The 27,770-nt window shown below is 42.9% G+C and overlaps 2 protein-coding genes across 2 annotated transcripts; both read right to left on the reverse strand.

Moving 5' to 3' along the window:
* Positions 1-443: 443 nt before the first annotated feature.
* On the reverse strand, positions 444-8,472 carry LOC143208710 (uncharacterized). Its single transcript, XM_076423368.1, has 3 exons — positions 7,529-8,472; positions 2,896-3,112; positions 444-2,547 (listed from the first exon to the last, which is right to left on the reverse strand). Exons 1-3 carry the CDS (start codon positions 8,013-8,015, stop codon positions 2,223-2,225), a joined length of 1,029 nt encoding a protein of 342 aa, XP_076279483.1. The 5' UTR covers positions 8,016-8,472; the 3' UTR covers positions 444-2,222.
* Positions 8,473-16,317: 7,845 nt separating this feature from the next.
* Positions 16,318-19,031, reverse strand: LOC143208682 (uncharacterized). The gene is made up of 3 exons (XM_076423302.1): positions 18,224-19,031; positions 18,071-18,153; positions 16,318-17,632 (listed from the first exon to the last, which is right to left on the reverse strand). Exons 1-3 carry the CDS (start codon positions 18,507-18,509, stop codon positions 16,904-16,906), a joined length of 1,098 nt encoding a protein of 365 aa, XP_076279417.1. The 5' UTR covers positions 18,510-19,031; the 3' UTR covers positions 16,318-16,903.
* Positions 19,032-27,770: the final 8,739 nt, after the last annotated feature.

Below are 27,770 nucleotides of genomic sequence, written 5' to 3' on the forward strand. Positions count from 1 at the left end.
GAAATACTTGAATAATTCTTGAATTGAACAAAATAACTCTTCGGATAATTGGCAAGTTTGTTTCTTTTAACGGAACTTTCATTCTAACCGAGATGAATGAATTAATTCAGGTAATTAGAAAGTGTATTTCTCTTTAGAGGGAAATTGTTATTGTAAGATGAATTTTTGGGATAATTGTAAAGCGTATTTCTTTTTGTGGGACACCGTAGTTGCATGATGCACGAAATAATTCTCGGGATAATTGGAAAGTTTGTCAGATTGGAGGGACGTAATTTTTCGTCGCTCAAATGACGGCGTTCACAAGCACGCCGTAAAAAAAAAGGAGATACTTGCTCGAGAAGATGTCCCGGGTCAGGCATGTCAAGTTTTTACGGTCCCCCGTGGCCGTGACGCAGACGTTCGTTAAGAGGGGTAAAAAGTAAGACGTTCCTGTTCTTTCTCCTTTTTTCTCTCGGTTTTATTCCGTTTGCTTTCTCAATAAACCACTTGATATATTTCGAATAGATCTGTATCATCACATAGGTGCGCGGGAACAATGGTGTTTTGGGCGCTCGCTTATAATAAAAGTGTGGTAACGCTTAAACCATACGTGGCATCGGTGTTCTTTGGTTTTTATTGCACGTGGATCGCGACGATGATGACGGCGGTCCTTCTAACGCATCGGCCCAATTGTTTTTTAATCATCGACGTCGATTTAATCCCCGAAGTAGGAAAACGAAAATTAATGGAAATCAAGAGTAAATCAAATATTTTCGACTGGAGTATTTAGTGTAAATTACCCAGGAATACTACACTAGAAGATTCAGAGATTTCGAAGAGGAGGGTTAAAAAAGATGTTGATGATTTCACGCGCCTCCAGGACCAAGAATAAATAAATACTTCGCCCACCGATACCGTTTTGACTCTCAGATTACATTTTATACAGTTATTTACACGCTAATTTACACGATCCTCTTCCTAGATTACGATAATATTTATAGGTAACTTCATAGTTAATGGCGCTACGTCGAATAATCGGAAACCGTGCTCTTCAAGTCGTTATTTCCAAGTGGCTACGCGCGATCGCGATCAAAGACCATTAACGCTAGATCCACAGAGCATTCAGACTGGCTATTTTAAATACATATATCTAATGAAATCTTAATCATTTTCCATGCACCTTTAGAATCTTAATAATCGCGAATTATGATCTAAAATCTTTTACTCTGAATGACTCCCGTAGTTCTAGTGTGAATGGACGGTTGCAGTTGATATAGAAATCGAGCTTGTTAATATAAAAAATGTAACTTCGAGAGCTTACCGATACGCTAATATAATTTAAACTTTCGGCGACTGTGCGAAGGAACCGGTGTAGAGCGGTTGCGAATCGACTAGCGTTCATGAACAACTAACGCAATTTTTAAACAATTCTCTTTAAAAACGAAGACAATCTATCCATAAATATTCCAATAAATTTTCAGCAGTCGATGCCTCGGGCTAAATGCACACTGACAATGCTCGGTCCCGCGGTTAATTCCTTGCCGCGGCTTAATTAACGAATACAAAAGCGAAAAACTGAACCGATCCTTTGAGAATCGTTGATTACTCGAGAACGTTGAAACAATGTTTCGACCGAAGATTGCCAGTGTGTGCCCAACAAAATGGCGTCTCAAACAATCTCGAAGCCCGGTAACAAAGATTAGCGTCTCTCAGGACTCTACTTGCCTCGCTTTCTACGAAAGGTAACAGTATTCAACGTCAATCTTACGTTTCGATGACCAATGGCTGCTTACGACTTTTGATATGTTCAACAGGAATCGCGTGGTGTAGATCGATTTTTCTTCAGACTCTTAATTCTCGTGAAAAATTGAACAGCCGATAATTCATTCTATTATTCATTAAAACATTTTTTAAATATATTTGACTGTTTATAAAGTCATAGAAAATACCCGTTGAAGCAGAAAAAATGCAATCCTCTTCGCGAAATTAAATTTCCATCAAAACGAAAATTGCCATCGAAACGAAGGACAGATAGTTAAAATTTGTCGTACGGTGATTACAACGAAGGAAGAAACGCTGTTAAATGGACTAGGTTAACGCGACCGGATCGAAACAGAAAGAATAGAGGAGACACGTGTGTGCCTCGAACAGGACGAATATCGATCGTCAAGCGGATGTTTCGACGCGGCGAATACAAGAGAAGAGAACGGTCGATCCCCCAACGCCGGTAAAATGTCACCGGTTCACTTCTCGTCGGTGATTTTCGAGAGCTGGCTGGGATCGAGGTCCGGCGCGATCGTGTTTTGCACCTGAATATGAGCGGAGTGAAGGGGAGGACAGAGCAGGGGATGATAGGGGAGGCAGTAGTACGGGAAACCGCCGAGCGCTTTGTTCGCCGGATGAATTTGCGGGCCCGACATTTGTCCGGGAAGTTGCCCGGAACCACGAAGTGGCAATCCCCTCAAATGCTCGTCCGGGTGCACGAGGACGCGCACCGCTACGCGCCTCGCGTTTCCGGAATTAACTAGCGCGCCCAGCTCCTGCTGCTGCCGCCTCTTGGTCTTGTATCTGCAATCGACACCCCTGCGATTAGTATTATTTTTATCCTTCGAATCTTCCCAGAAACGCTAAATGTCTCTCCTATTCATTTGGAATTTTCAAAGATTGGCCTGAAGTAATTCTTCAACCCCATGATATTCAAATTGCAATCAGTCTCTTTGACAGATGTATCACTTTTTATTTCCCACTGATAGGTACAGTCTTTCATTCCGATTCTCGAAAAATATCTCCTCTATCTACTGAGCATTTTCAAAGACAAGACCGAATACATTCTACTCCTTGATATCAATATTGCACGGTAGAAACTGTTTAAAGAGCGATCAGCTTTGGCATTTAGAGACCTGTCGCTCGGCTTACCGTCTATTTTGGAACCAGATCTTGACTTGAGTCTCCGTCAGCTTCAACCCGCGAGCAAGATCTGCCCTTTCCGGGCCCGATAAGTATTTCTGCGCGGCGAATCTTCTCTCGAGCTCGTAAACCTGGGCGTGGGAGAACGCGGCCCTGCTGCGTTTCTTTCTGCTTTGGAGGTTTTGCCCGTGGCTCTGTGCCTCGTACATGTCTTCCTCCGCGTCCTCTGCAAATTCCATGAAAATCCACCGAAAATCAGTCTGTGAAACCCTTTAAACTCCACTGACATCATCAATCTAAATGCTGAATATTGAAAAATTTTATTTATTATATAAAATAATATTGAATATTAAACAACAGCGATCATACAAGCAATGTTTATACCTAGTAATTGTCTTAAAAGTCGGAATTGAACAGTAGTGCTTATATCACGGTTTTCGATGTTCCCTAACAATTAAGTGCGAGAATCGGCCTCGGATAATCTACGACGAGCATAAATCTAGTGTCTTGAGTTAGCAATTACTCTGGCAAGCGTCGTGCTCCGTATTATCCTTAAATTCGAGCGGCTGGAAGCCGAAATCAGTTTACAAATTGGCTGATAGCGTAGTTAGAAGCGTCCGTTTGGGAGCGTAGTCGCGAAGAGGAGCCAAAGATCGTGGTTTTCGAAATTTCCGAGCAAACAAACGGGCGGATCGGGAGCCGATGATCTACCGCGACCGTAAATCAAACGTTTTAGGCTGGCATTGAGGGAGAGGGATAGAGCCGGAGGTGGACCAACGAGCGAGTAACCATCCTCGGACAGCCATAGAAGCGGTGAACGCTCCAAGAGAGACGGAGAGAGAAAGAGAACCAGAGAGAAAGAGAGTTCCGGCTGCGTTTGATGTCTCGTTCAAACATTAACACGTGCACTCGCTACTCCGACATGTTTACGCTCCTGTTCCACGGTAATTCTCCTCTCTAAGTTTAACCGGTCGCACCGGAGTGCAATCACGCTCCCATCCGTCCTAAAATTCTACTTGCAACCCCGTATCTGCGACTTTGTCTCGTCTCGCCTTCTTCGACGTCTGAGAATCAATCGGATCATGCACCGTGCTCAGTATCATCGCTGGGAATTCTCTTGGCTTCCTATTTATCAGCGATTATTTCTCGTTGATTGTGGCATTCGATGCAGAGACTAAATCAAAGGATAGAAGCTCTCAGGTCGCATCACAGCATCCCCGAATTTCGATTTCAATATTTGACAAACAATAACAATGTCTGAATTAATATTCAATGAACGAGTAACAGCGTCAGAGTAGTGTCAGAAATTGCTATGATGTTCTCTTCTCTTTAGATTCAGGAGATACCCCCGAGTTTATAGTGGGAGCGGATGAGTCGTGGCGCGAGTAGAAAAAATGCGAATTTCAAAGATCTCCTCGGCTGAGATCATAATTATTTCGTCCGTGATCCTGCGTCAATGTTTATCGGCAGCGGCCGATGGGGGGACTCGAAGCATTTAGAGAGATCTATATTTGATCACTTTCGACGTCAACTCCATGCCATCCCGTCCGGCTAATGCGTCCCTCCTCTGACGCTCGTCAAACAACCTACACGTCCTACATCGAGAGTGTTCGAGAGGAGCAAGTGCCGTTTGCTCTCACTCCGATTACACCGAGATGACCCTTCGTACCTTCTGAAGCCTACTCGATTCTCAAATAAATTGATATGGGCCTTAACCACTGGCCGAATCAAACGAATCAAATATTATCGTTGCTGGGGGAGTCGAGCTCGACTCCTCGTCCAACCCTCTGCCTCGGGAATAAATAATAATCCACGGTACACATATCGAGATCCATTAATGACACCAGTGTAATAGAAAAATTAACTTCTACCGAATGTATGAAGTATAAAACACTTTGTATTTTTGATTTTGGTGGCATGAATGGAGGTTCTGCTACTTTTTGGTCCCGTTTGTTCAAAATCGAAAACAGATTATGCTATACCAATTGAAGCAAAATTAGAAGCCATAGGTCTCGCCTTAGTCCTATAAATCATACCAGATAACGTTATGAATCCATCCCTTTGTTGTCAATTTTAGCATTAACACTAAACTCACCAAGCACCAAAAGCAATTGAAATGTTTTAGCTTACAAAGATGACAAGGCTCTATTTATTTAGATTCTTTGCAATTTTTATCACAGAGTATGCTTGAGTAAAGTAATTTATCGAATCAATTTCCATGTAATCAACTTCATCATTTCAATAATTGTAAGATGAAAGGTATAAAAGCGGTAAAATGACCGGCAGTGGGAGGTTGAGCGTTAATAGAAAAGGATGGAATAAATTTCCTTGTTCAAGTCATTTTTGTAAGGCAATATTCTCCAGGCATAGAGGATGGGTACCTCTCTGTACAACTTGGCCCTGTTTATTAAAAGGAACTCGTCGATGCCACTGATAGTATTAAAAGACGTTGGGTTCGAAAATCGAAGTATGAATTGTAAGTGACCGAAGATTAATGGCAACAGGAAACATCGGGGCTCTAGTGGAGCCTTGATTACCACTGTCCATTACCGTATTAAGTGATATTCTGAACAGGCAAAGGGGGTTCGTAGTTCGGCGAACGAGCCTTGAAACGGTGCCAGCTCGTACTCGTGTCTATCCACCCCCGCGTCGTGAAAAACAGAAGAATCGTCGAGGAAACAATTCATGCTTCTGGGGAGCGTTAATTGCTGGTTCGCTGGAACCCTCTCGCGAATCAAGATAAGTATATTTAGCATTTTACTTTCGAACAAAACCAAAAATCTCTGGGACCTCGAAAAAAGGTCACATTAACACGTTCGCCGACACCATTTGTTTTACTACCTATCACTCTACTTACTTTCAGTTTCTTTTTAAAACTTCTTTAATGTATTTATTCGCCGATAGCAATATTGCAGATGTTTATGTACTCGAACGATGTAGCGAACGTGTTGAAAGTTGTTAGAGAGTATCAATCGCGGGACATGGTCTGAAAAAATTGCCAAAATTATTTTTACCGATTTGTTTGCGCGTCTCCGCTTTTAACCGTGAACTTCTCGGCGAGCGTCGCGAATCAATCGAGCCCGATCCGACTGAAGGAAAAAAACGCGATTCTACGGAATCGGTCGCCGGGGGCTCAACCTTGATCCAAATCTGTTTTTGCTTCCGATCCGTGGATCCTCGGGCTGGCTTGAGACAGTGCGCAACAGTGTGGCCCCGGGGATCGAACAAGTGCAAGAAGTAGAGTGCCGGCCACTTGTGACGTCTGCCGGGTCGAGCACCACTTATGCTACTAAAATTACATTCGATCACGTTATCTGCGCTCGGGTTAACTGAAAAAAACCCTTGAAAAGCTTGCCTGTTACAGGGATACCGAGCTAAATGATCTCTTAAGCGTACATCCTCGTGGCAGACACACGATCTCCGAGAAGGGAGGCTGTCTCGACCGGCAGTGGCTACCTAAGTGGCCTGGTCACTCGACTAACCTCGTCGACTTTCCATAATCCACCTTCCAATAGCTGTTCCGAATTTTCCTATTGCCGGCGACAGCCGAATCCGCGATCCAGAACTTTCCAATGTTATGATCTGATCCTGCGATCACTTATCGAGCTAACCTCTGCGTGCTATCAATGACTTTGGTCGAGCTAGAATCTCCTAAAGCTAGAATCTCCATTTCTATAGCTAGACTGTAGACCTTTATGCAAAATACAGAAGCCACTGAGGAGTTCCTTTCTTTCTTTAACAATTTTAGTAAATCGAACGTAATACATCGATATCCCTCAATCCTTTTAATCTTTGTTAAATTGCAATCACTCATTTTTCTCGCAACTGCATCAAATCCGCAGTCTAATTATATCTTGATCTATTCAACCATTGTGCACTGTTCGAATTAATTTGATCAAAAAGCAGACCTCTGCTATCGATTGCACTTGTTCTGAAATACATCATATCAGTTAGCCTAACGTCAGTCTGATCCAGGAGTCCTCGACTCGCTCGAGTCAATGCCCAGATTTCTTTTGCAGACTTAAACGTGTCGATTCTGATTTCGAAGATTCACAAGTGTCACGATTTCCTGAACAGTGTGCAGCAGTTGGAAAATGCAGATGAAGAGTCGAAGATGCAAACTAGAAGAGTTAGTCATCGTCCAAGAACAGCTCTACCGTAATCGGCTAGGTGAACAAAACAAGAAAAATTCAACTAAGTGGCCGATTATCACGCATGAGTGGCGATTATTATTGCTCATTGTTAACATGATAAGAAGCCAAACAAACTTGCAACGGTAAACACCTACTTCACCTGCCTTCTTCCTTCGAGACCGATTTCGCTCTAAGCAATAATGGATCGTTATCTGCTAGCCTTGATCTAATCGTGACCGTTGTAACGTCATCTCGACGACCGTAATCGAGAAGATATCGCGAAAAAGTGGAGTCTTTCTCTCTCCCGATAAGGAATTGCGAGCTGCTCGACGATGCAATCTGCACTCCGAAAGAAAGTTGTCCGACGACAATCGAATCGAGTGTTTTCATACTTTATACAGGGTGTTTTGGCAATAGAGTTGAGAAACAATTTTTAGGGAAATTCATCGGGATAACCGGAGACGAGAAATTAAGGATTAATTGATGATATTTTATATCTAATCGCTCACCCAGGTATTTGTTCTTGCTCATGTCCAGCGCTTCGTCTTGTTGCCTCTGAGAAGATTCCCTCGTGTCCTTCACCGGCTGATAGGCAGCCATGTTGCCCAGGGTCTCGAGGTGCTTAAAGGTGCCTTGTGCCAGGTGGGGGATGCTGCCGAAGTTGGAGATGTTCGCGTGAACCAGGTTCCTCGTGAGGATGTCCAGCTCCCTGGCCACCGATAAATCAGGTGAAGGTAACCTGGAGAATCTCGCTAGCTGGCTCTGATCCCGATCAGAGTGTCCTTCTCTGTGATCGTTCTCCAAACATTCGTACTCCCTATGTTTCTTCGCGAAAGAAGCTTGCGCGTCTTCCAGGTCGGGGGATCGTTGTTCGTGGCTGGAGCAGGACGTCCTCCTGCTGAGGATGTCCGCGATGCTGAAGGGGGTCAGCTGAGAGGGTCTCGGAGAGGCCTCGCTGCGCTTATCGTCGTCCATGGTCTCCTCTCTGCTCGACATGTCTTCGAGAAATTCTTTCTTGCACGATTGTTCACAGTCTCTAAATCACTTTCTAGCTTTCACAGCTCGAGCACCGAGCTCTCCATGGTCTCAGAAGCCGCGGGATATCCTCCGCAACGGTGGACAGCCGCGATTTCTCAGCAACATCTTTAGGAACTCTATCGATCACTGTTTTATACGACTTTCCCGTTTAATCCTTGAGCACGAGGGAAGAAACAGTTTAGGACTCGCAGTCTGGCGAACCACCACGTTCTGTCGGAGCCACCGCGCGACTGACTCGCGTCTGAAACTTCCGCGTCCGCGTAATCTGCTCGGCAGAATCACGAGGGAGAGAGAGAGAGACAGAAAGTCTGTATGCGTGTACACCGGCTTCTCCGTTCGCCGATGTATTTATTAATTGTCGTATCCGCGAGCACTCGAAAGAGAGAGAGAGAGAGAGAGGTCCGCACACCCTTCCGCGACGAGTGTGCTTCGGTCAAGTGTGCTTGTCGCGCGCGTGGACGACTTATTTTTCGAATTAGTCCGCGGGCCACTTCAACCGGGGCTTCCTTCGCCCCCGCCCCCCTCCCACGCACTCTCTATCTTCCCCTACTGTGCAGAACATCCCCACCAATCATCCCTCCCTGTCATGCTGTCCCTTCCTCCACGACGCGACACACGCTTTTTACGAGCCTCTTCGCTTGCCCCTTCGACCCTCTTCCTTCGGCTACCGAACTCTCGAGACGAACGTCAAGAAACCTTGAATGAACCAGCCTGATTATTCATCTTTCATGTTGACTGGCCCATTGTTAAGCTAGAGTGCAGAAAATTCTATGTGTCAGCAGGAGATCGTGTGGTATGTTGTGGAACACCCCTGCGAAATTTTAATCAATTTTATATTGGAGTGAAATGTGTCTTTTCTCTTGCACATCCTCGTGTGTCAAAATATTGATACAATACTTGCTTTTAGTATTTTAGTTTCAGCCCTTTATAAGCCCCTACGACCCAAAATGGAAGAAACATTAGATGAATTAAGAATTCAATTTGTTCGTACGCCTTCTTTCTTATTTTGCATAAAGATCCACAGTCTAATTATAGTGTCCGTCCACCTTCAGCATTGACATAACGTACACTTTCTCATTTCATCCCCTTTGTTTCTCGAATTGAAAACTTAAGACGATGGAGGGTTTCCTCGAAGACTAAAGATTTTGGGTGGAAGGTGTTTGTCATCGAAGAATTCGAGTTTCGCGGGTCGCGGCGTAGGTGGAGCTTCCACGTGAGCTTCAGGTTGGAGGCGCGACGCCCGGCGACGCTCCCGTCAGGACGCAAGCCTCGCCCTACGACCAATCGACGTCTATTCCCGCGACACCGCTTTTCCGACCGAGCCAATCGACGATTCTACGAAGCCTTCAGCTCGGCGGGACGACGCGACAGCCGACGGTTCCACGGAGTGGGATCTTTCGGCGGATTTTTTCAGGGTCGTCGGGAGCGCGCTGAGGGGTTGCCGACGGCGAAGGGGCAACAAGACGTCTTTCAGGTATCGCGTGTGACAAATCGTTCTCTTGAGTGTGTGTTACTACGATCAAGTATTTGCTTACGAGAAAATTCTGATAGGGTTTCGGGACTGGAAGGGTTGAAGGGTGGAAGAGTTCCTTAGATAACGTCCCTCTGCCTTTTCAGATCTCTGACAGCTGGTCAATTGATGCACAAGAATGATTTTAGATGGTTCGTTAAGCTGCTGGCGATATTGTTCGTTGTTGGAAATTTCTAATCAATTCCTAGATACTCTTCAATTCCTTCGTGAGGCCACCGAAACCTATCGGATTGATGTAATGGTGCAGAAATGATTTCAGACAGTTATTGATGTACGATACAGACATCCGTTATTATTAGGATATTATTAGAACATTTTTAGACAATATCCGACTTCTTCGGAGGATCTAGCTACCAGATTCAGGTAGTTACACAGAAATGAGTTGCCGGATGGTCCTTTAACATGCTAGTAACATTTCTAGACAAAGTCTAAAACTAATATTCCTTTGTATACGAATCTCTACATTTTGCTGGCAAAACAATTCGGATCGAAGCAAACCTGCAGCAGAAATTCAAGCAGTATTACATGTAAAGTAACTCCAACTTTTACCAGCAAAAGAATTTAGTAGAAGGAAGTCATGGACAAATCTGAATTCTATGCTTTGTATTACGACTTGAAACAACAGAGTGTATAACATTAATTTAACTATTTTAAAGTAAACTGTAGGATTGTGGATGTGATATGTCAGTGACGGAGGTAGCGACGTGCATCAAGGAGGTTCTCTCTTGAATTTATGAAGTCCGTCGCACCCCTAATTTTTCACGCCCCGAAGACTCACCGATAAGTTGTATCTAGGAGGAGTGCGACGCTGGAGAAAGCAATAATTAGGAAGGGATAGTAATGAGCAATCGAATAATTACCCCAACAATCTTCTTCCTGAACGATGCCTACGACTTGGGGGTACAGTCTGGGGGTTCATCTCAGACCGAAATGAACAGCGACTATGAACAGTGTCCTCGCGACACGTTTCGCTGGTTCCTGTTACTTTTCGACTACTTGGAGCTGGCAGGAGCGAGGGTGACGACTCTGAAATCGCGATTTCCCGCGACTCGTTCCCAGTGAATCGTCGTCTAATGCTTTCAAAAAGTTCCTCCGGTCGTGACGTGTACGTAGACCTCGGACAGAGCAGCCTCTACGTACACTTCGTCTCGTATCGAGTCGAGTCGAGTCGAGTTGAGTCGAGAGGAAACTGCCACGGTGCATATATAGGGTGTGCTTTACATAACAATCGCCGCTAAAGACTTGCAGCATTGTCCGCCACGTGCTGCCAGCCGAGTTCCTATGGCGGTTTAATTAAGTGTGAACCACAGGAGCGTGGATCCTCGCGCCTCACTTCGCCCGATGATGGCCTCGCGCGTTCCGGATATCGACGAGGAAATTATTCCCGGCCATCTCCGATGTTCCTTGACAATCCTCGCCGCTCGATCGAGTGTCGCCTTTTTTAGTCCGGTTCCGATTGACCCGCAAAATAATTACACGGAAGGAGCTTCCCTCCCACTGACACTGTTTCACCTTTTTCCCAATTCGGTATTCGAGATGCTTGGAACATTTTCGAGACCTTCCAAAGCCATATTCTTTCGTTCCTCGGTCACCTAGCATCGTATCTCTTCATGCATTCTATCCTCCACAATTTTATATCTCGTAGAAAATAAGAACTATACAAATATTCTTTTTTATTGCCCTCCTAATGTCTATTAATTCTAAGTTTATAATTCCCTGATAGTTCTCAAGATCCACAAAACAAAATTTTTTCGGTCCTCAGCCACCTAGCCTCGTATCTCTTGAAGCATTCTATCCTCCAAAATTTTATATCTCGTAGAAAATAAGAGCTATAAAAATAATCTTCTTTATTGCCCTGCTAAAGTTTATTAATTCTAAGTTTATAATTCCCTGATAGTTCTCAAGATCCTCAAAACAATATTTTTCGGTCCTCAGTCACCTAGCTTCGCATCTTTTTAAGCATTCTATCCTCCACAATATTATATGTATTTTGTAGAACTTGGAAATCAAATAAATCTTGTTTAGTATATCTTCATACTCTTCTTCATTTTACAGCATAGTATCCCCTAAAATTCTGCGTTCCATACAAAAGTAAAAACCAAGTGAGTTTTCCTTAACGTGTCTCGGTATTTTTGATCGCGGTTTCGAAAGTGATTCTTTTCCCGAGATCTCGTAAGAGAAGGGGAGTAAGGACAATTAGCAGGTGGCGAGTAATCGAACCGGAAAAACGTCCGCCATTTCCCTATCGCCACCCTCCACGCAACAGAGAAGGAGAGTTCTTGGAGGGGGAGCAATCTTTAAGACGGCCACGGTGATCTCGTCTTCGGTCGCTCTTTTTCTCGATTCGATCTAATCAATAATAAATTATAGGGGGATGTCAGTACATCTCTCCCCTAGAGCTAAGCCCTGACCCTCCCGCTCAATTGGTCGTAATTCTTAAAGACCTTAATTGGCGCGGAAAATTATACCTTATTTCAGTTACCCTCGGAACGAGACCGGAGACCCGCGTCACCCTGTCCTCTCTCCGACCCCATCTCACCCACCTCCCCCGCCCCGCAAGCCGCCCCCAATTCAGCTGCACTTTGGTCCGATGATTCGCTTTCTTACGAGTTCGATTCCGCCACTCGGATATTTCTTTTCTCTCCCCCGCAATCGCGGGCTGAGCAATCGCTGGAAATATCGAGGCTGCGAGAGATCGCCACTTTCGACTTTCGACTTTCCGGAGGCCTCGTTACGATAATCAACCCGAAATCGTTCTTTCGACGAGCGGATTTATAAATAGGATCGCGCGGCGTGGCTCGATTCTCTCTCTTTCTCTCGATCTGCAAGATCAGAAAATTCCCTAAACACTCTGGGACAATCTGGACGATCACTTTTACTAACACACCTATTTTTTATTTAATTAAGAAACTTTTAATCTAGCAGGATCCCACTAAAAGATTTTTCTCAGATCATCTGCTAGCAACTCGAATGAATGTATTAATTTATTATTTATGCAAATAACTGCTCCACTTGAATTGGATTTAACCTGAAATTTATGGATCCGGAATGGGCAAATTCGCTGAAAGCAAAAGGTTGAAGACGTATTCCAAATTGTGAAGAGTTTGAATTAGAGGATTCGTCAAGACAATTAAGTTTTCACCGTTCTAAAGGGCCGTATAGATTTGTCCTCGTTTTGGCAGTGTCACGAGGAGCAAGAACATGAATGAAAGGTTACAAGTTAGTCGGCCGGTTCTCCGAAGATCGACAGGAAATTCGTGAACCAGTGCGGCGTACGACGACAACGAAAGTAACGAAGGAGCCGCTCGCGGTACGTGCGCTCTATGGGCGGGCATAAGAATATAAAAACAAGAAGACCGGATGACTGCTAACTGTTTGTTAGTCTTGGGTTTTAAAGTCCGCACGTCTGTCAGTCCAGAGATGTAATATTAGTGCTTAGTATACGCTGCCGCCACCGCTCTCGCTCATTTACTTCTTCTTCTTCTTCTGCTGTCCCCCTCTCTCCTCCCACGCCGCTGCTTTCATCCTCTCTTGGTTTACCTTCTCTTTCACCCTTCGTTCATCCGACGTTTCAATGAGTCTTCTTGTAATTCTACACGTAAAATCGCTTATTATATAAGCCACTGTATTAATCGAATGAATGATCGATTGTGACTAGAGTGTGCTTACGAAATTTCATATTTGTAGAAATTGTTCGTCAACGAGATTCCTTTCTTTTTGAAATTCTAGAGAACCTATTGGACCGTATTCTGATGGGGTCCCATGGAAATCATCGACACAGATTTCTCCGACAATATTTCATTAATTTTTTATTTATTAATTGATTAATTCAAGAACACTCGGTTTCATATTTCGTTTTTCCACTGATTTTCATTCAATCCACATGTGTCGGAGAAATCTGTGTCGATGATTTCCATGGGACCCATTCTAATGTGCGTGTGATAAATACAATTCTAAATAATTGATAAGCGGAAGTGGTCCGAGCTCCGGCTCCATTGGTAGTCTATAATTTACGGTGTATCCAAGTTGATGCGGTTTAGAAATGACATCAGGAGTTCCTGTTCTTTTAGTGCTACCGGTAGTTTGTGGATTCGCTGGTTTATTAGAAACTATTTTCAGACGTTTGTAGCCGCCGGCTCTAGCTGTAATGAGGATGTAGAAGGTGAATGACAGTGGTACCGTTTTTGATGATCGAAGATCTGTTTCGTCTCGCGTTTCCGGGGGGGTGGGAGAGGGATCAATTACACAATCCACATATTTGAAAAATTAAATAAAAATACATATACTGGAATCCTGTTAACAATAATTGCAGGCTAGATTTCCTAATGAGAATTACATGATAATAAATATTTAGGAGAATACTAACTCTACTATGACATAATAAAATCATTGCATTGTTAAATAGTGTAGTTTGAAGATTCACGAGAAACGGAAGTCATCTTCCGGTGCCCTTCACCCTAGGGTGCGCTGATGAACGAGCTCTCCAGGCCGGTAAAGATGTCTCCAGACCTTTTTTGAAGTTGGTAAAGTAGCTGCCGTTTACAAGCTGCGTCGTTCCTACTTCTGATCATGTAGGATCCTAATGCACGCAGTGTCGTCGCAGACATTGAAATAGACTGTTCACCATCTGGGATTTTGTGTCACGTTCTGGTATACCGACGATGTCAAAAATCGGCGGAGTTATCGATACTGTCAATTATAAATTAAACGATTCATTACAACGTCCTTTTCTCATGGAACGCAATTAGTTGAAAAATTCTATTAGAGTGTATAAAGAATGTAAATTGTGCGAATAAAAGTATCTTCTCTTTGGCACATACTTCATTTCCGGCTATAATGCAACTTTGAACTTTGAACTGTCATAAGAGATTTTCGCGGACATCTTTGTTCGCAATTGTTATGCAATTTTTTTACAGACAGAGGGCAGTACTGCCAAAATTGTCGGTATCCTCGGAGCCGTCGGGAAAGATAGAGATTCTCCGGGATTCTCTGCGTTCTTGGTAGCTCCAGGGGTACCTTTTCAGGTTCCTGGTGGAACTTGGTGGACTCTTGCTTCTCCGTTTTAGTTAATTTAAATTAAAAAGTTAAATTTAAAAATGTACAGTGATTCCAATTGTAGTTATAATTAGCATTCATTGATGCCATATTACACGTTGTTCGACGTGCATTCATACGTTGATATGTCATGCTCTAAATCGGTAGCCGAATACGCTTCGAATAAAGACGCGAATCACACTTTAATGCTTCCAACGAAACAATCCCAACTTCTTTTAACTCTCTCCCTCTCTCTATATATATATTTGTGAATTGAGGGTGCAGGATCTGTTTAAGAAATCCAGCCGATATAACGTCATTAATGGTAAAAAATCCGGTAAAAAAACGCGTTTGCATACAAATGAGTCCGAATGATCGAGAGCCGCGTCGTGCATATGCACGCGAGTGTGTCTATTTGAACAGCATTAGCCTTCCGTGGAATTACCTAGCCCCGACGCGACGCGACGGTTCCCGTTCTCCCGCAGGCAAATAGGATCGAATTTCAACGTTTAATGCTCCGTGATTGATTATGCGAATATACGATATCCTAATGGGGCTTTCAGGAGGTAGTTCGGCCGCCGCTTGGTAGCAAGATTTTAGCACGGTGCATCCACGCGGTTTCGAAACCGAGCAATAAATATCTCGATTAATCTGTTCTCTACCTCTACCATTCCTTGAAACATTCGAACTATCTCTCAAGAGGTATTATAATAAAAATATCAAAATTGACCAACGTAATTTCCTTTACATATTTAGAAGTTCAATCTCTCAAGACATAATAAAAATATTGACCAACACAATTTCAATCCCTTACATATTTAGAAGTTCAATCTCTCAAGACATAATAGAAATATCAAAACTGGTTGTGAGCAACAAACTGTATATCCTTCACAAATTTAGAAATTCTACGAAAAGTCTGGACTAGAATTTTAGGGTATTCCAGATACGAGGTTTAAATTGATGTGTGGGTCGAGTCAGTGCAGCTTCTGGAGCACGTCCAGAGAAATTAAGCAGACTCCGTGCAACAAGTGCACGCAGGTGCGTGCAGGTGCACGGAGGCGGAGCCGTTTCCATCGCGAGGGTGGTCTGCCGCGTTAGTGTACATGGGAAAGACCACGCGAGCCAGGGCTAATATCGGCACCGACATTTTTATCAGCTTGTTCCCATGGCCCTTTATGGCACCAGTAGCACCATGAACAACGATTACACCGACGCGGATCGTCTATGTGAAGGCACTTGACTGCCAGATGACCCGTCGTGCTCGTGCGATAACCTAAAAGGCGACCATGGCTTCGCTCAAGCTGTCAGAACTCACCTATTTATAAATGCCATTTCGCCATATTTTTGTTTTATCGGTCTGGACCGCCATGTCGAATTTCCTCGATGCTTCGCGGGAAAATCCGCCCTGAAAACTGTGCCGAAAATCATGCGATTCGTTCAGGCTCTAAATCGAATGAAGATTGAACTTTTTGTAAACTCATTAAACGGAACAGCGATTCACTGTTCCATCTGCTTGAGAAACACGACATTTAATGTTCCTTGGACTTTAAACCGACAGTGTAATTATTATTTCCTTGAGGAGGTTGCTTTTAATCTGTAACTAAACGACTCTTTTAAACAAAGCGAAGAAATTGTTTATTGGGGACGGGAACAGAAAACGGTTCACAAAAATTAAACTTAATACTTTATTGTCATTTGTTTCGTTCCCCCAGCCGACAGGAGAGTACAATTCGCGCTTGAGATCGCATCCTTCGATTGATAAGAAACCCGCGAGGCTCGTCAACAATTTCCACGCGGAAAATTACCGTGCTCCTACGATTCGAACAAACTCGTCCAAGGCAGAAAGCGCACGGTCGAAAAAAAAGACGGTGAATTACGAGAAACACTTGAAGCGGTTTCCGTCCGGGCCTCTTGAAGCGGCGCGTCGCTATTTCGAATGGAAAATACCTTAGCTAGCTAAGAGTAGAGAGAAAAAGAAACACAGCTGCCAATAGCGCTCGCCTTAAAACTAACTACGCTAAACTTACATCTACGATGGATTACCTCGACAATCCTTAGAAACGATTACTTCTTTGGCTATCTATTTGGTAACGTTAGACACTTCTCGACACGGATCGTTCGTTAAAAAAATAATACGCGGAACGAGTCAATCTTGATCCACCATCGGATCTCTTTGGATCTTTTGTACATCTACTAGCAATTCGTATATCCATCAAAGTGAACCTTGTTTATCTTACGATTGCGAAGCACAGACATTTTCGACGCTGGTTTTCGTTCGATTTTACCACAGCCGTTGCAGATTCTGGTCCATGGGTACCTGATCCATGTAGTTGACGTACTGCATCTGATAATTAGTCGAACAGCCCAGGTAGTTCGCGAAGCCGTAATCGGCTTCCATCGCAGTTCTGCCGTCGGGAATCATCGGTTTCGCGTCCGCCATGTTCTTCATGTCAGGGAACGGGGAGATCTCGTCGTCCTTGTATTCCGTTTTAATCTGCCGTTGACAATGCATCGCCAGGTTGTTGCTATAATCCCCTGTGGCGATCACGTGCTGTCTAGGCTGTAGATCGCCGTTCAAACTCGATTTGGCACTGATATCCGAGCTCATCTCTGTTTTGAACTCTGGACTGATGGGCTCAGAGTTCTGTCTGAATTCGGGGCTTACACGGATGTCGTTCATCCGGAAGTCAGTCTGCATCGATACTGTCAATTCAGGCCTCATGTTCGTCCAGTAAGGCGTGATCGCGGGGTTGTACGAGTCCTGCAGGTTCTTGCCGTCCTTGATCAAGACAGGCACCGAGATCTTCTTCAGCGACTGGTTCTTCAAGCTCTGAGCCTGTAGCTTCTCTGCGCCCTCGATACGTGCACGTTTGTTCTTGTACCGACGATTCTGGAACCAGATCTTCACCTGCGTGCTGGTCAGCTTCAGGGTTTGAGCTAGTAATTCTCTCTCCGGGGCGCTTAGGTATCTCTGCTGCTTGAATCGCTGCTCCAGCTCGTAGACTTGCGTCTGGAAACAATTATCAAACACTATTGCAACCTCCGATGCTTCTTCTATTACCTATGTGATTCGCATTTCTCGTTTTGTTCGAAGTTTATCGATTTACAGGAAGCCTTAGTAGAGTTCCGGAATTTTTTGAGCTTGAATGATAGGAGATACACGCACGTTAGTCATGTAAAACGATTCTACGGACTATTCTGAAGACAATTGCGTGTTTTTTCACGATATTGTGAACGGTTAAAATTGTTTGAACATCCCTCAATGCAAGAAACATTCATGCTTGTTCTTTACAAATGAATTGATCAGAAAATGAGGAGTCATCACAGGAAAAATGATTGTTTTCAGACTTCTAAACTATCAAAATCTACAAAAACGCCAAGCAAGTGCCGGAAAATGTCGGAAACTAGAGGGAGCGTAAGAATATTGTTTAAACAATTGAACACTCACCTGGGAGAACAGCACCCTCGGCTTCCGCTTCGTTCTCTTCACAGACTTCCTGAGTTCCGTCTTGCTCGACGTGACAACGTTACCTGCAAAACAATCATTCGATCAACTAAATTGTTCCCGCTAAAGAAAAATTCGTAAAAAATTGTGGCGTACCGTCTTCCGTGACAGGAGGCTCCTGATATGTCGGCGCGACTTGGTTCAGCTGATGAACATGGCTCAAATCAGGATAATGCGGATAGGTCTGCATGGATTGCTCTTTGTATTTCTCGAAGTCCCACTGATTATCCGGCATGATGTAGTTGTAGTAATCTTGAGGGACGTGTTGCTGTTGAATCTGATGCTGATGATGCACGGTCTGGTAATCCATGGTGCCTAGCTGATCCTCGCTGAGAATGTCACGGACGCTGAACGGGGTGCCGGAGGTCGAGGAAGACAACATTCTAATACATTCTTGGTTGTTTCTCGAACGAGTTTCTATGGCCAATCACACTTCCCAGTAACTCACAAACTCTTCCTGAATACTCTGCACTGATCTCTACACCTGTAGAACTCACAGATCCTCGAACTTCCTAGAACTTCCTCGAACTCGAACTAGATTCACAGCACTGAAATCAGCCGTCTCTCGAGATTGGTCCAAATTAATGACAGAAAAACTGCCCGATGACTTCGTAGTTGAAGAACTAAGCCGATCAACGATGATCACTTTCTCGGACCGCGTCGACAGCGGTATGTTCAGGGGTTAATTGCACTCGAAACGCAATAAAACGCGGACCGTCGGGTCGGGACTATAAAGCTTGAGACGAGCTGGTTACGACGTCGTTGACACTTGCCACCGATGGGTTTACTGTCTTCGAGTGACAGTTAAACGTCAAACTGTCCCGCGTTCTTCTTTAGGGGGTGGTCACGGTCGAACAGTCAGGCCGGAGGGCAGACGTCTAATGTGACTTGTTCCTCCGAGGGAGTCAAGTGTTGGTCTCGTGGTGCCTGGGACACCACCACCGATTCCTGTCTGTTGCACTATCCGTGTGTGCCTGTCAGTGTGTCGGTCACTGGCGGCGTGTCGAGCCACGATTTTTACCAACACACCCACGCTCGTGGTTCCGCTGCTCCACGGGGTAGCCCAGCTTTCTCCAACTCTGATTGGAGACTTTGATTCACCCCCCACGCACCCTTGTTGTCTTCCAATTTATTTGGGCGGAGTGTACGACACTGGGAGGTTTTGGTAATGACTTCAGGGTCCTAAAATCGCGAGGGGGTCAATCGGGGATTTACATTGCAGTTTATTTCAGAGTTCATTTTCTATTTTTCACATCCTTTTATTTTGTTTAAAATTGGAGGAAATGCCGAATGAAAGATATATGGGAATATTCGAATTTGCATACTGATTAGTAGACTGCGGATATTTTCCCTTTATGGCAAAAATGGGCACGCACAATTTAAAGTAGTGGACATGTTAAAAATATTTAAGGACGTCAATGTATTAAATTAAAGAACATTTTTTATTTTGCATAAAGATCAGCAGTCTACTGATTAGTGAAGTGACGAAGGACTCTTTACAGTCCATTTCCAACCCCATTTGTAACATATAAGCTTCTCTGCACTGTAATTTATTTTCAAGTTTATTTTCCATTGCGTTTGTACATTTTTTGTTTCGTCTGACACTGGATGAAATGCTGAATGAAAAGAAGAGGCAGAATTTGTTCCCTTTATTAAGGTACGGAACAATTTTTAATCGCATGAAGAATGTTGAAGTGAATTGAAAAAACCCTGAAGGGCCAGAAAGATTTGATATTGCACGGAGATTAATGAAACTACTGACCCTCTGTAAAATTCATTCTTGCATTTACCTCTGATTTTAATTGTGAGTAATCTGAGTGCAACTTTTTGGACGCAACAAATTTTTTGTGAATAAGAGCGTTGGTATCTTGAACTTGGGAAGTTCTTCGCTAGTGCACGCTGCAAAGCAAAATGCAGGCCCGCGACGCATAATAATTACGAGGATCGGAAGTGCAGCGGCTATTAAGGAGATGGCAAATCTGTTTTTGCGTTGCGACAGCCATAACGTGGTGAGTAACGCTGGGGCGGAGGAGAAGACCGAAGACCCGCCTTTGCTTCAACAACCGAACCAATCCAGAGAACCGTGGACGAGGCTTCTAAAACCGGCGATTAAATCGTGATCCGCTCGACTGCCGCCTTCTATCATTTTATTAGCCTATTTTCGTTCCTGGGAGCTCTATATTCGGATCGTCTAACTCTCGTTAAAAAACACCGCGCAGCGTTGTATTATTCTTCTATACATTCCAACAAATCTTGACGAATTGGGAATTTAGATTTGTGAAGACGTCGAATTGACGCAACCCTTTTATTTGAAGGGTTTCCATTTCGGGGTTGGTAAAGGAAACACAACAAATGCGTTTTCTTCGATGGATTAGGACGAATTCCTCGGAGCCCTTTCCCGGCTCGGTGAGATCGACGAGTCGAAAGTAACATTCTCCAGACGCGCATTTTGAACCGACGGGAACCCTTGACGCTAGACGTCGGGCCTGGGATCTGAAAAATTGCCCCCCCTGAGTGGTACCATCCTGTCCCTGAACTTTTGCATAAATTTTCGACCCTCGAACTGCTCTGGAAAAATAGCCGAAGTGGTTAAAAAAAAACATGTTTCCTTCTCTCGAATGGTATCTTTAACGTTTATTGGAATTTATGAAATTCAATGCGAAGATGAATTATTCCAGCAAATTGATTGTAATGTTTATCGGGAGGGGATGATCGAGGATTTGGACCGTAAAGTTTATCACCATCCTCAAAAAACAGAGTGGGTTACTCATTCGGTCTTTTGGTGCTCCAGTTAACCCTAGTAGCACAAGAGTCTTTTTAGTGGAGACACTCGAAGGTTTTCAATTTACATTTATGACACACTCAAACTTTATCTTGTAGACTTCCAGTTTGTGTCGTTTCATTGGTCTTGAAAATGAATGACCGGCTAATTGAGATGTGTTAGAACATCCTGGATACACGTAATCCGTCGGCGTTTGTTTCGATAGTCTTTGTTCTCGGTAATAATTAAAACACAATAGTAAAAAGGAAGCTTCAAGTTTTAAATCTATGCTCGATTCAGTCACGAAAGTAATTTTCTAATGTTCGTACAGATGTTTCAATTGACAGCAGTTTCGAGGAAGAACGTGTCTTTTTTTCCACTCACTATATCGTGTACACATGGCTGAGAATAAAATGAACGATGGATTGCAAAAACAGAGGCTTTCAGGCTTTAACTGGCATGTCAGTCGAATCGTTTATTCATAAGAAAAGTGACATAAGTCAAAAAAAGGAAATTTTACAGGAGAGCCATTTGAAAATTACCTAAAATTTCCAATTTTTTAAAAATTGTACATACATTATTCAATGCTTCTAATTGATTATAAAAAATCAGGTCGTTCGGTACAATTATAAAAAAGTTATTCTATTTTAATGGGCACACGAATACTTTTTACACTCACTGTATATTTTGAGTTGTGTCATTTTTCTTATGAATGAACGATATCTGGGTGACATTATTTTTCGTCTAATGTTAAGCATTAATGTTTCTGTTAATAATATTGCTCGAACCGAATTTGGTTAAAACTTGTGGGTTTCAGAAGGGTGCAAGGAGTAATCACTGACGATTACTGTGCCAATTACGACAGCGAACGTGTTAAGTTCAAGAAAATTGAAAGTTGAATATAAATCTGCCAAAAACAACAATGATCTTTTAAATCTTGTGAGTGTAGATAGCAAGGGAAATTGATTCGGCTTTCGAATGAGAAAGGCAAATATCACAGCGAGCATTGTCGCTACCGTTCTGAATGGATTAACCCTTCACGGCTGACACTTATGTTTATTATTTCACGGCCAGATTCTCATTGAACATACGCACAATTACAGCGCAGCGGCGCGGCGCGGCGCGTGCGTGAATGCGTGATGGTGAGCTGCATGGTAGGCGCCAAGAGATACCGAGGCGCCTTCTTAATTGTGGGAAAGCGGCGCCGGCGTCTGGAGGGCCAGCGTCGTGTGAAGCCGCCGCGGTACAGAGCCTCTCAATTTTTAAACAAATTCCCTATCCTGAGAACCGGCGCACCAACATTCCCAATAATTCCAAAAAATTTCTTACGAAACCCAAACAGAGTTAATTTTTTAAAAAATGCTAGAACAGTTTCCTTCAAGTAAAATATACGAACATACTCATACATGAAGTGAAATATATTAAAACATTGCTATCTGGTACAGAGTAAAAATAGTCTAGGTCGGAAGAAGTGCCTGTGTTCAGAGTTTTGCAGCATTACAATTGATTTACTCCAGGAATTATAATTACTGAGTAATTGAATTACATCGTAATTCAGTCATATTGTACTTTATAATTCAGAATGTTCTCGATTTACACTGCCCTAATTTGAATTTGAGGATCCACGTGATAAGACTTTTTGGCCCACATACAGTGAGTGTAAAAAATATTCGTGCGCCCTTTAAAATAGAATAACTTTTTTATAATTGCAACAAACGACCTGATTTTTTATAATCAATTAGAAGCATTGGTTTACGAAATGATATGCAAAAATCTATTAGTTCATCTATTTTTCCAAAAGAACAAATCCTAGTCTCAATCCATTTGTTGCGACGCATCCACCCCAACCCAATCGCTTCACGGTTCCTGGACCGTTTATAGCAATATATGTACCTGCCACAGACCTTTTTTCATCGCATCCGAGGCGAGCCTTTTGGCCACCACATGGTCTGCAGAAAACGTTTCTGCGAACCATTACCGAGCCGAGTCCGTTAGAGCCCTCCAATTCTACAATCGCTTTTTCGAAGTTTATGACGTAGCGACAATAGATCCTCGAAGCCATGGGACATACTGTCCAGAGGAAGAGTGTAAACTAGCGGGACGAGAAAGGGGAAAGAAGCCCGACCGATTGCCTTTGCGTTCCTCTAGCCCCGTTCTCGTCCCGCTAGTTGACACTTTGACACTCTTTCTCTGGACTCTTTCTCTGACACTCTTACTTAGTTTCCGACCTTCACACGTTTCATACCTAGCTCATCTGTTTGCCAGGCCTCATCGTCTTATTCATCGCGTTCTATAGTTCAATATGCTTTGTTAGGTCCGAAGCGCTTCCTTGTTTTATTGCTTGCTACGGTCATCATCCAAATTTTCAAGAACTGTCCACTCGAGTCACCATCACCTCCTTCAGCACCCTCGGTACCTGAGAGAGTCGGTGACAAGGGCGTTACCTTTCCAATCAACCAATCGCTGCCCTTAACACTTTTCGAAAACCGTTTCCCAAAGTACGAAAAATTGTGGGAGAATCAGAATCTTACATTGCATTCAAAGCGAACATATCGTATCGACCGTGTAAACGTAGACTAAGTTACATCTCAATAAACTTGCAAAATCGAACGAACCGCCGCATCATTTCAATCGAGTTCGAATTTCATTAATTTGAAGTTTGAAGTCGAACTAGAGCGACCGCGAAACGAACGTCGCGTCATCGCTCAACACCATTGTTAGGGTGGATTTATAGTGGAGCAGCGAGGTGAGCTGTGCGGTGAAAAAAAAAAGAAAAACAAAGAAAATACATATGTACTTTTTCATTAGTATGTGTCGAAATGTTGTCACGAATGTTGGTTTCTTTTCACCGCGCCGCTATCATCGATGCTCGCAGCTCCAGTATAAATCCCCCCTTATATTAACTAAACGTCGCATTTGGCGACAAGCAATTGTCTCCAGGGAAGAAAGGTTCTCACGCTGCTCGGGAGTCCGAAGGAAGGATATCGTCGGCAAGGACGACATCCTGAGTCGCGCGACACGTCTGGAATTAGTGTGTAACGAGGTTGAAACGCGATGGAGGCAGAGCCAGCCGCCAGTGATACAATGCAATGTGGTGTCCAGTTGCAGCACGGGTCCGTGCACCGCTGGCGCTGGCCCCCGTCGCACAGAAGGGCCCTTTGTGCCGTCGCCTCGCGTCTAAACAGCCGTATGAGGCTATCCGTCGGATGCCCTATCCGTGTACGGACAGTTTATAGAGAAATCCCGTAGCACGGTGGTGGTGTATCTTCTTCGTTCTGCTCCTTGGTTCGTGGGGGGCCGATGCCGCCCATGGCGTCTACCGATGGCCCTGCTCTTCTTCGACCGGGATGTCTTCTGTTTCTGCTTATACCGTACACTACGTGACCAACAATGACATAATGCTCTACCCCGGACTGCATCCTTCGGAACGGATATCGATGCGACCGGAAATAGTCTTTCGACTTCTTTTTTTTTTGCGTCCTGTCCCTGACTCCATGACGCTTACTCGCATGTAATTAGCACCGAACCGCGAACGCGGTTGTGATACCGAGATGACCCGTTCAGCAAGGGATCCGTTCTAGAAATCATAATTTTAGAAGATCTTTAGTTCAATGTATCACAATTGGTGCAATGTGAAATAGTGTGCCTTCATTTTTAGAAAGTCTTTCAAGCTTTGTCGTTCAGATTTTAAACGAAAGTTGAGCACGAGTCAGGTGCTTTGGCATTCAAATTTGATAAAGTTGGAAAATTATCATTTTTCTTTTTTAATTATATTAATTTCTATTAAATTATTATAAGTATTGTTACAGTATTGTTACAATCCCAATTCCTTGTTGTATTATTTATAATGTGGTAAAATTATTGAAGAAGGAGATAATTGTTTATAGTCCATGTCATGTAATTCTAAATTGTCTAATTAAAGGTACACTACACTAAAATATCCACGTACCTATGCATAAAGAAATACATGTCACATTTTAGAGTTTAAGGATCTTACAGATCAACAGAAATAAACTGTATGATTTTGATTAATTTAACATTTGACACTTTTTTTTAACATTCTTTAACACGCCTACGACAGAATTATGTATCCGGACTTAAAAATTTATTTTTACGCTGACACATTGCACGTGTTCATTTCCCATATACATATATTCTGTGAACCTCGAAAAAATTGAAAGAGTTTTATAAGAATAAATAAAAATAAATACAGAATAATTTATAAAAATAATGTAGAGATTGAGAGATAGAACGTCTAAAACACTTCAGATTCGGCTTTACCGAACCGGAAGTACTATCATTGACATTCTTACCGAGAACAAAAGGCTACAGTCTGAAAATATTGTTTCCTCTTCCTGCTGTACCCCAGAAATCTCTTTGGCGACACAGGGGAAAATCGCAACACGGTGCAACAGGGGGTCGGGGGAAACATCAGTGACGTAAAACAGTTTTGGGAAGAAAAAAAAGGATGGAGACCGGGGGGTCGAGGGTCGAATGAATTACAAGGCAGACAAGTGTTCGACAGGCGACCGAGCAGCCATTGTATTGAGAGAGATAGAGAAAGAGGAGGGGGGAGAGGACGCGCCGCATAGTGTCCGACCGTTTCTGCACTTAGGCGCGACGATGAGAAGACTTTCGTCGTTTTCTCACGAGCGGGCCCAGACAATTGCGTGGATCTGGATGTCTAGACGGGCACATCCCTCGTTTTATTTCCGACGTTGCAACCGAAAACTCTGCCGCATTTTCCAGCAGTTTTCAATGACCACGTGCTTCCTGGATACCATTTCTTCCCCTCTCGCACACTGGAATATTTTTCTGTTTTGTCAAATCGTTCTTGTGTGTCTGTATTAACACATTACCGACCGGTGATTATTGCATAATTTTGAAAAATCTATGGTACAAGGCTAAACACTTTTTAATGGAACCTTCAATGGCAACAGCAATTTTCATTGTGAACTAACAAGCCACCCTCGATAACATCATTTAATAGTTTCATTTAAGACTGCAATGTAAAAGAAAATTTCTATGCTTCCTTCTGGTACAGCACAATTATTGAATATATTAATAGGCTTCCGGTAGGTAAAGTGTTAATAGTTGCCGATTTCCGAAACGCACTAAAGTTTTGCGTAACGATCAAACAAATAAAAATGTTTCAAATCACGTGGAAGTTAAAGGGAAGTTGTCGAGTGATTGCAGAAAAGGTTGTAGAGGCTCCTGAAAATGTTCAAACTTGTAATTTGAAAATATTTTACGAATGAAAACTATTCAATTTTCTATTAAAATTCTCAAAGATCGCTGGAATTTGGAATATCTTAGAAAGAATTGACTGCCTTTTCGTTTCGAATAAAGTACCAGGTTGCATCGATTGGGGTGAGAATTGGTGAAACTACCCCCGAGTATTTTTCAATGGAAAAATTAGCACAGAATTCTTGTATAGTTTCTTGAATATGAGATTTAAAAAAATCTCAAACATCATCTTACTTTAGGCGTCTAAAGAAAAGATTTTTGTTTGACATTGAGATATGTGTTTGGAGTTGTCGGAAGAATTGTAGGGATAGAAATGAGAGAGTAATTGGAGCAGTTAATTGCGCGGGAAACGCGGCGCATTACGCGCCGACTTATTTATAACCGTGAGTACGAAGGTTGCAGGCATCGGTAGCGAAGGAGCGGGTAATTGGATCGCTATCGGGCGCCGTCTATTTGTTGTTCAAAACTTAAACACTGAGACAGGGATGATCTCGTTGGGCTCTGGTAAACGTCACGTCGTCACGGTCTCGGCGTATCTACGACGTCGAACACGCGGGAACCGAGCTACCGTATTGTCCTTTAACAAGACACGATTTACGAGTACTCTTCGCTGGGAAATTCCCATCGCGCAGAGATAATCTAAACAAGAAAACAACCGTGTAACGTAAACGGTCATTTGCTCTCCGATAGCTCCTTAGACCTTTGAATAAACAATCGTTAGCGGGCGTCAAATTGACTCTTGATTTACTGGTGGGAAGTTGAACCCTTCAAGAAAAAGGTCTTCCACCACTTACTGGATATTTTGATAGGACGTGTTACCTTCTCTGCTGCTGTCGACCATATTTTATAGTGTAACCAGTTAATAATTATTGGCTATTCGGTAATGATATTTAGAGCTTAAATTTAAATCTGATTGGTTATGACTAGGCTTCAGATTTTTGTGCAAACTAAACATTTTCTTTTGCAATTGTAAATCACGGTAGATAAATATAATGTCTTCATATCTTTAAAAATTTTATAAAGCTGAAAATGCTATATCGACGCTATTGCATTATTTTAGTCTCTCGACTGTTTTAAGGATGTTCTGGAGGTATAAATACGTTTCTGGAGGTATAAAGATATATAAAAACGCAACAAAATTTTTGAAAATTTTACAAGATATAATTCTTACTAAATTAATGCAATTACCAAAGTTTGGGTTCGATACACTGCACCGTTTAAGAATTATAGCAACTTAAAGTTTGCACATTTTAACACGTCTTCTTATGGAGAATTCATAAAATTCTACTTCAAACCCTATTTAAACCTTGAAAAAACGCAACTAGAAACCCCAGTTTTTTTAAATGTAGTAAAAATTATGTAATTAATTATGTTCAAAATTTATTAGGATTCACTAAACAGTTACAGAGCAAAAATATTATAAACCGTTACAAAACGTCAAATTTATCGTGTTGTCTCTCACTAGCATGGAAACGCGACAATATTCGCAAAAGTTTAATGCAAAATATACTCATGAATGGCTTTCATTGCCAATATATTGATGGATTTCGAATTTCTTGTACTTTTGCCTCCCATTGTACCTCCAGAACATCCTTAAATTGTACCTACTCATTTTCCCCATAAATGAAAAATTGC

This window comes from Lasioglossum baleicum, chromosome 5, assembly GCF_051020765.1.
Source record: "Lasioglossum baleicum chromosome 5, iyLasBale1, whole genome shotgun sequence".
In the NCBI taxonomy this organism is placed as follows: domain Eukaryota; kingdom Metazoa; phylum Arthropoda; class Insecta; order Hymenoptera; family Halictidae; genus Lasioglossum; species Lasioglossum baleicum.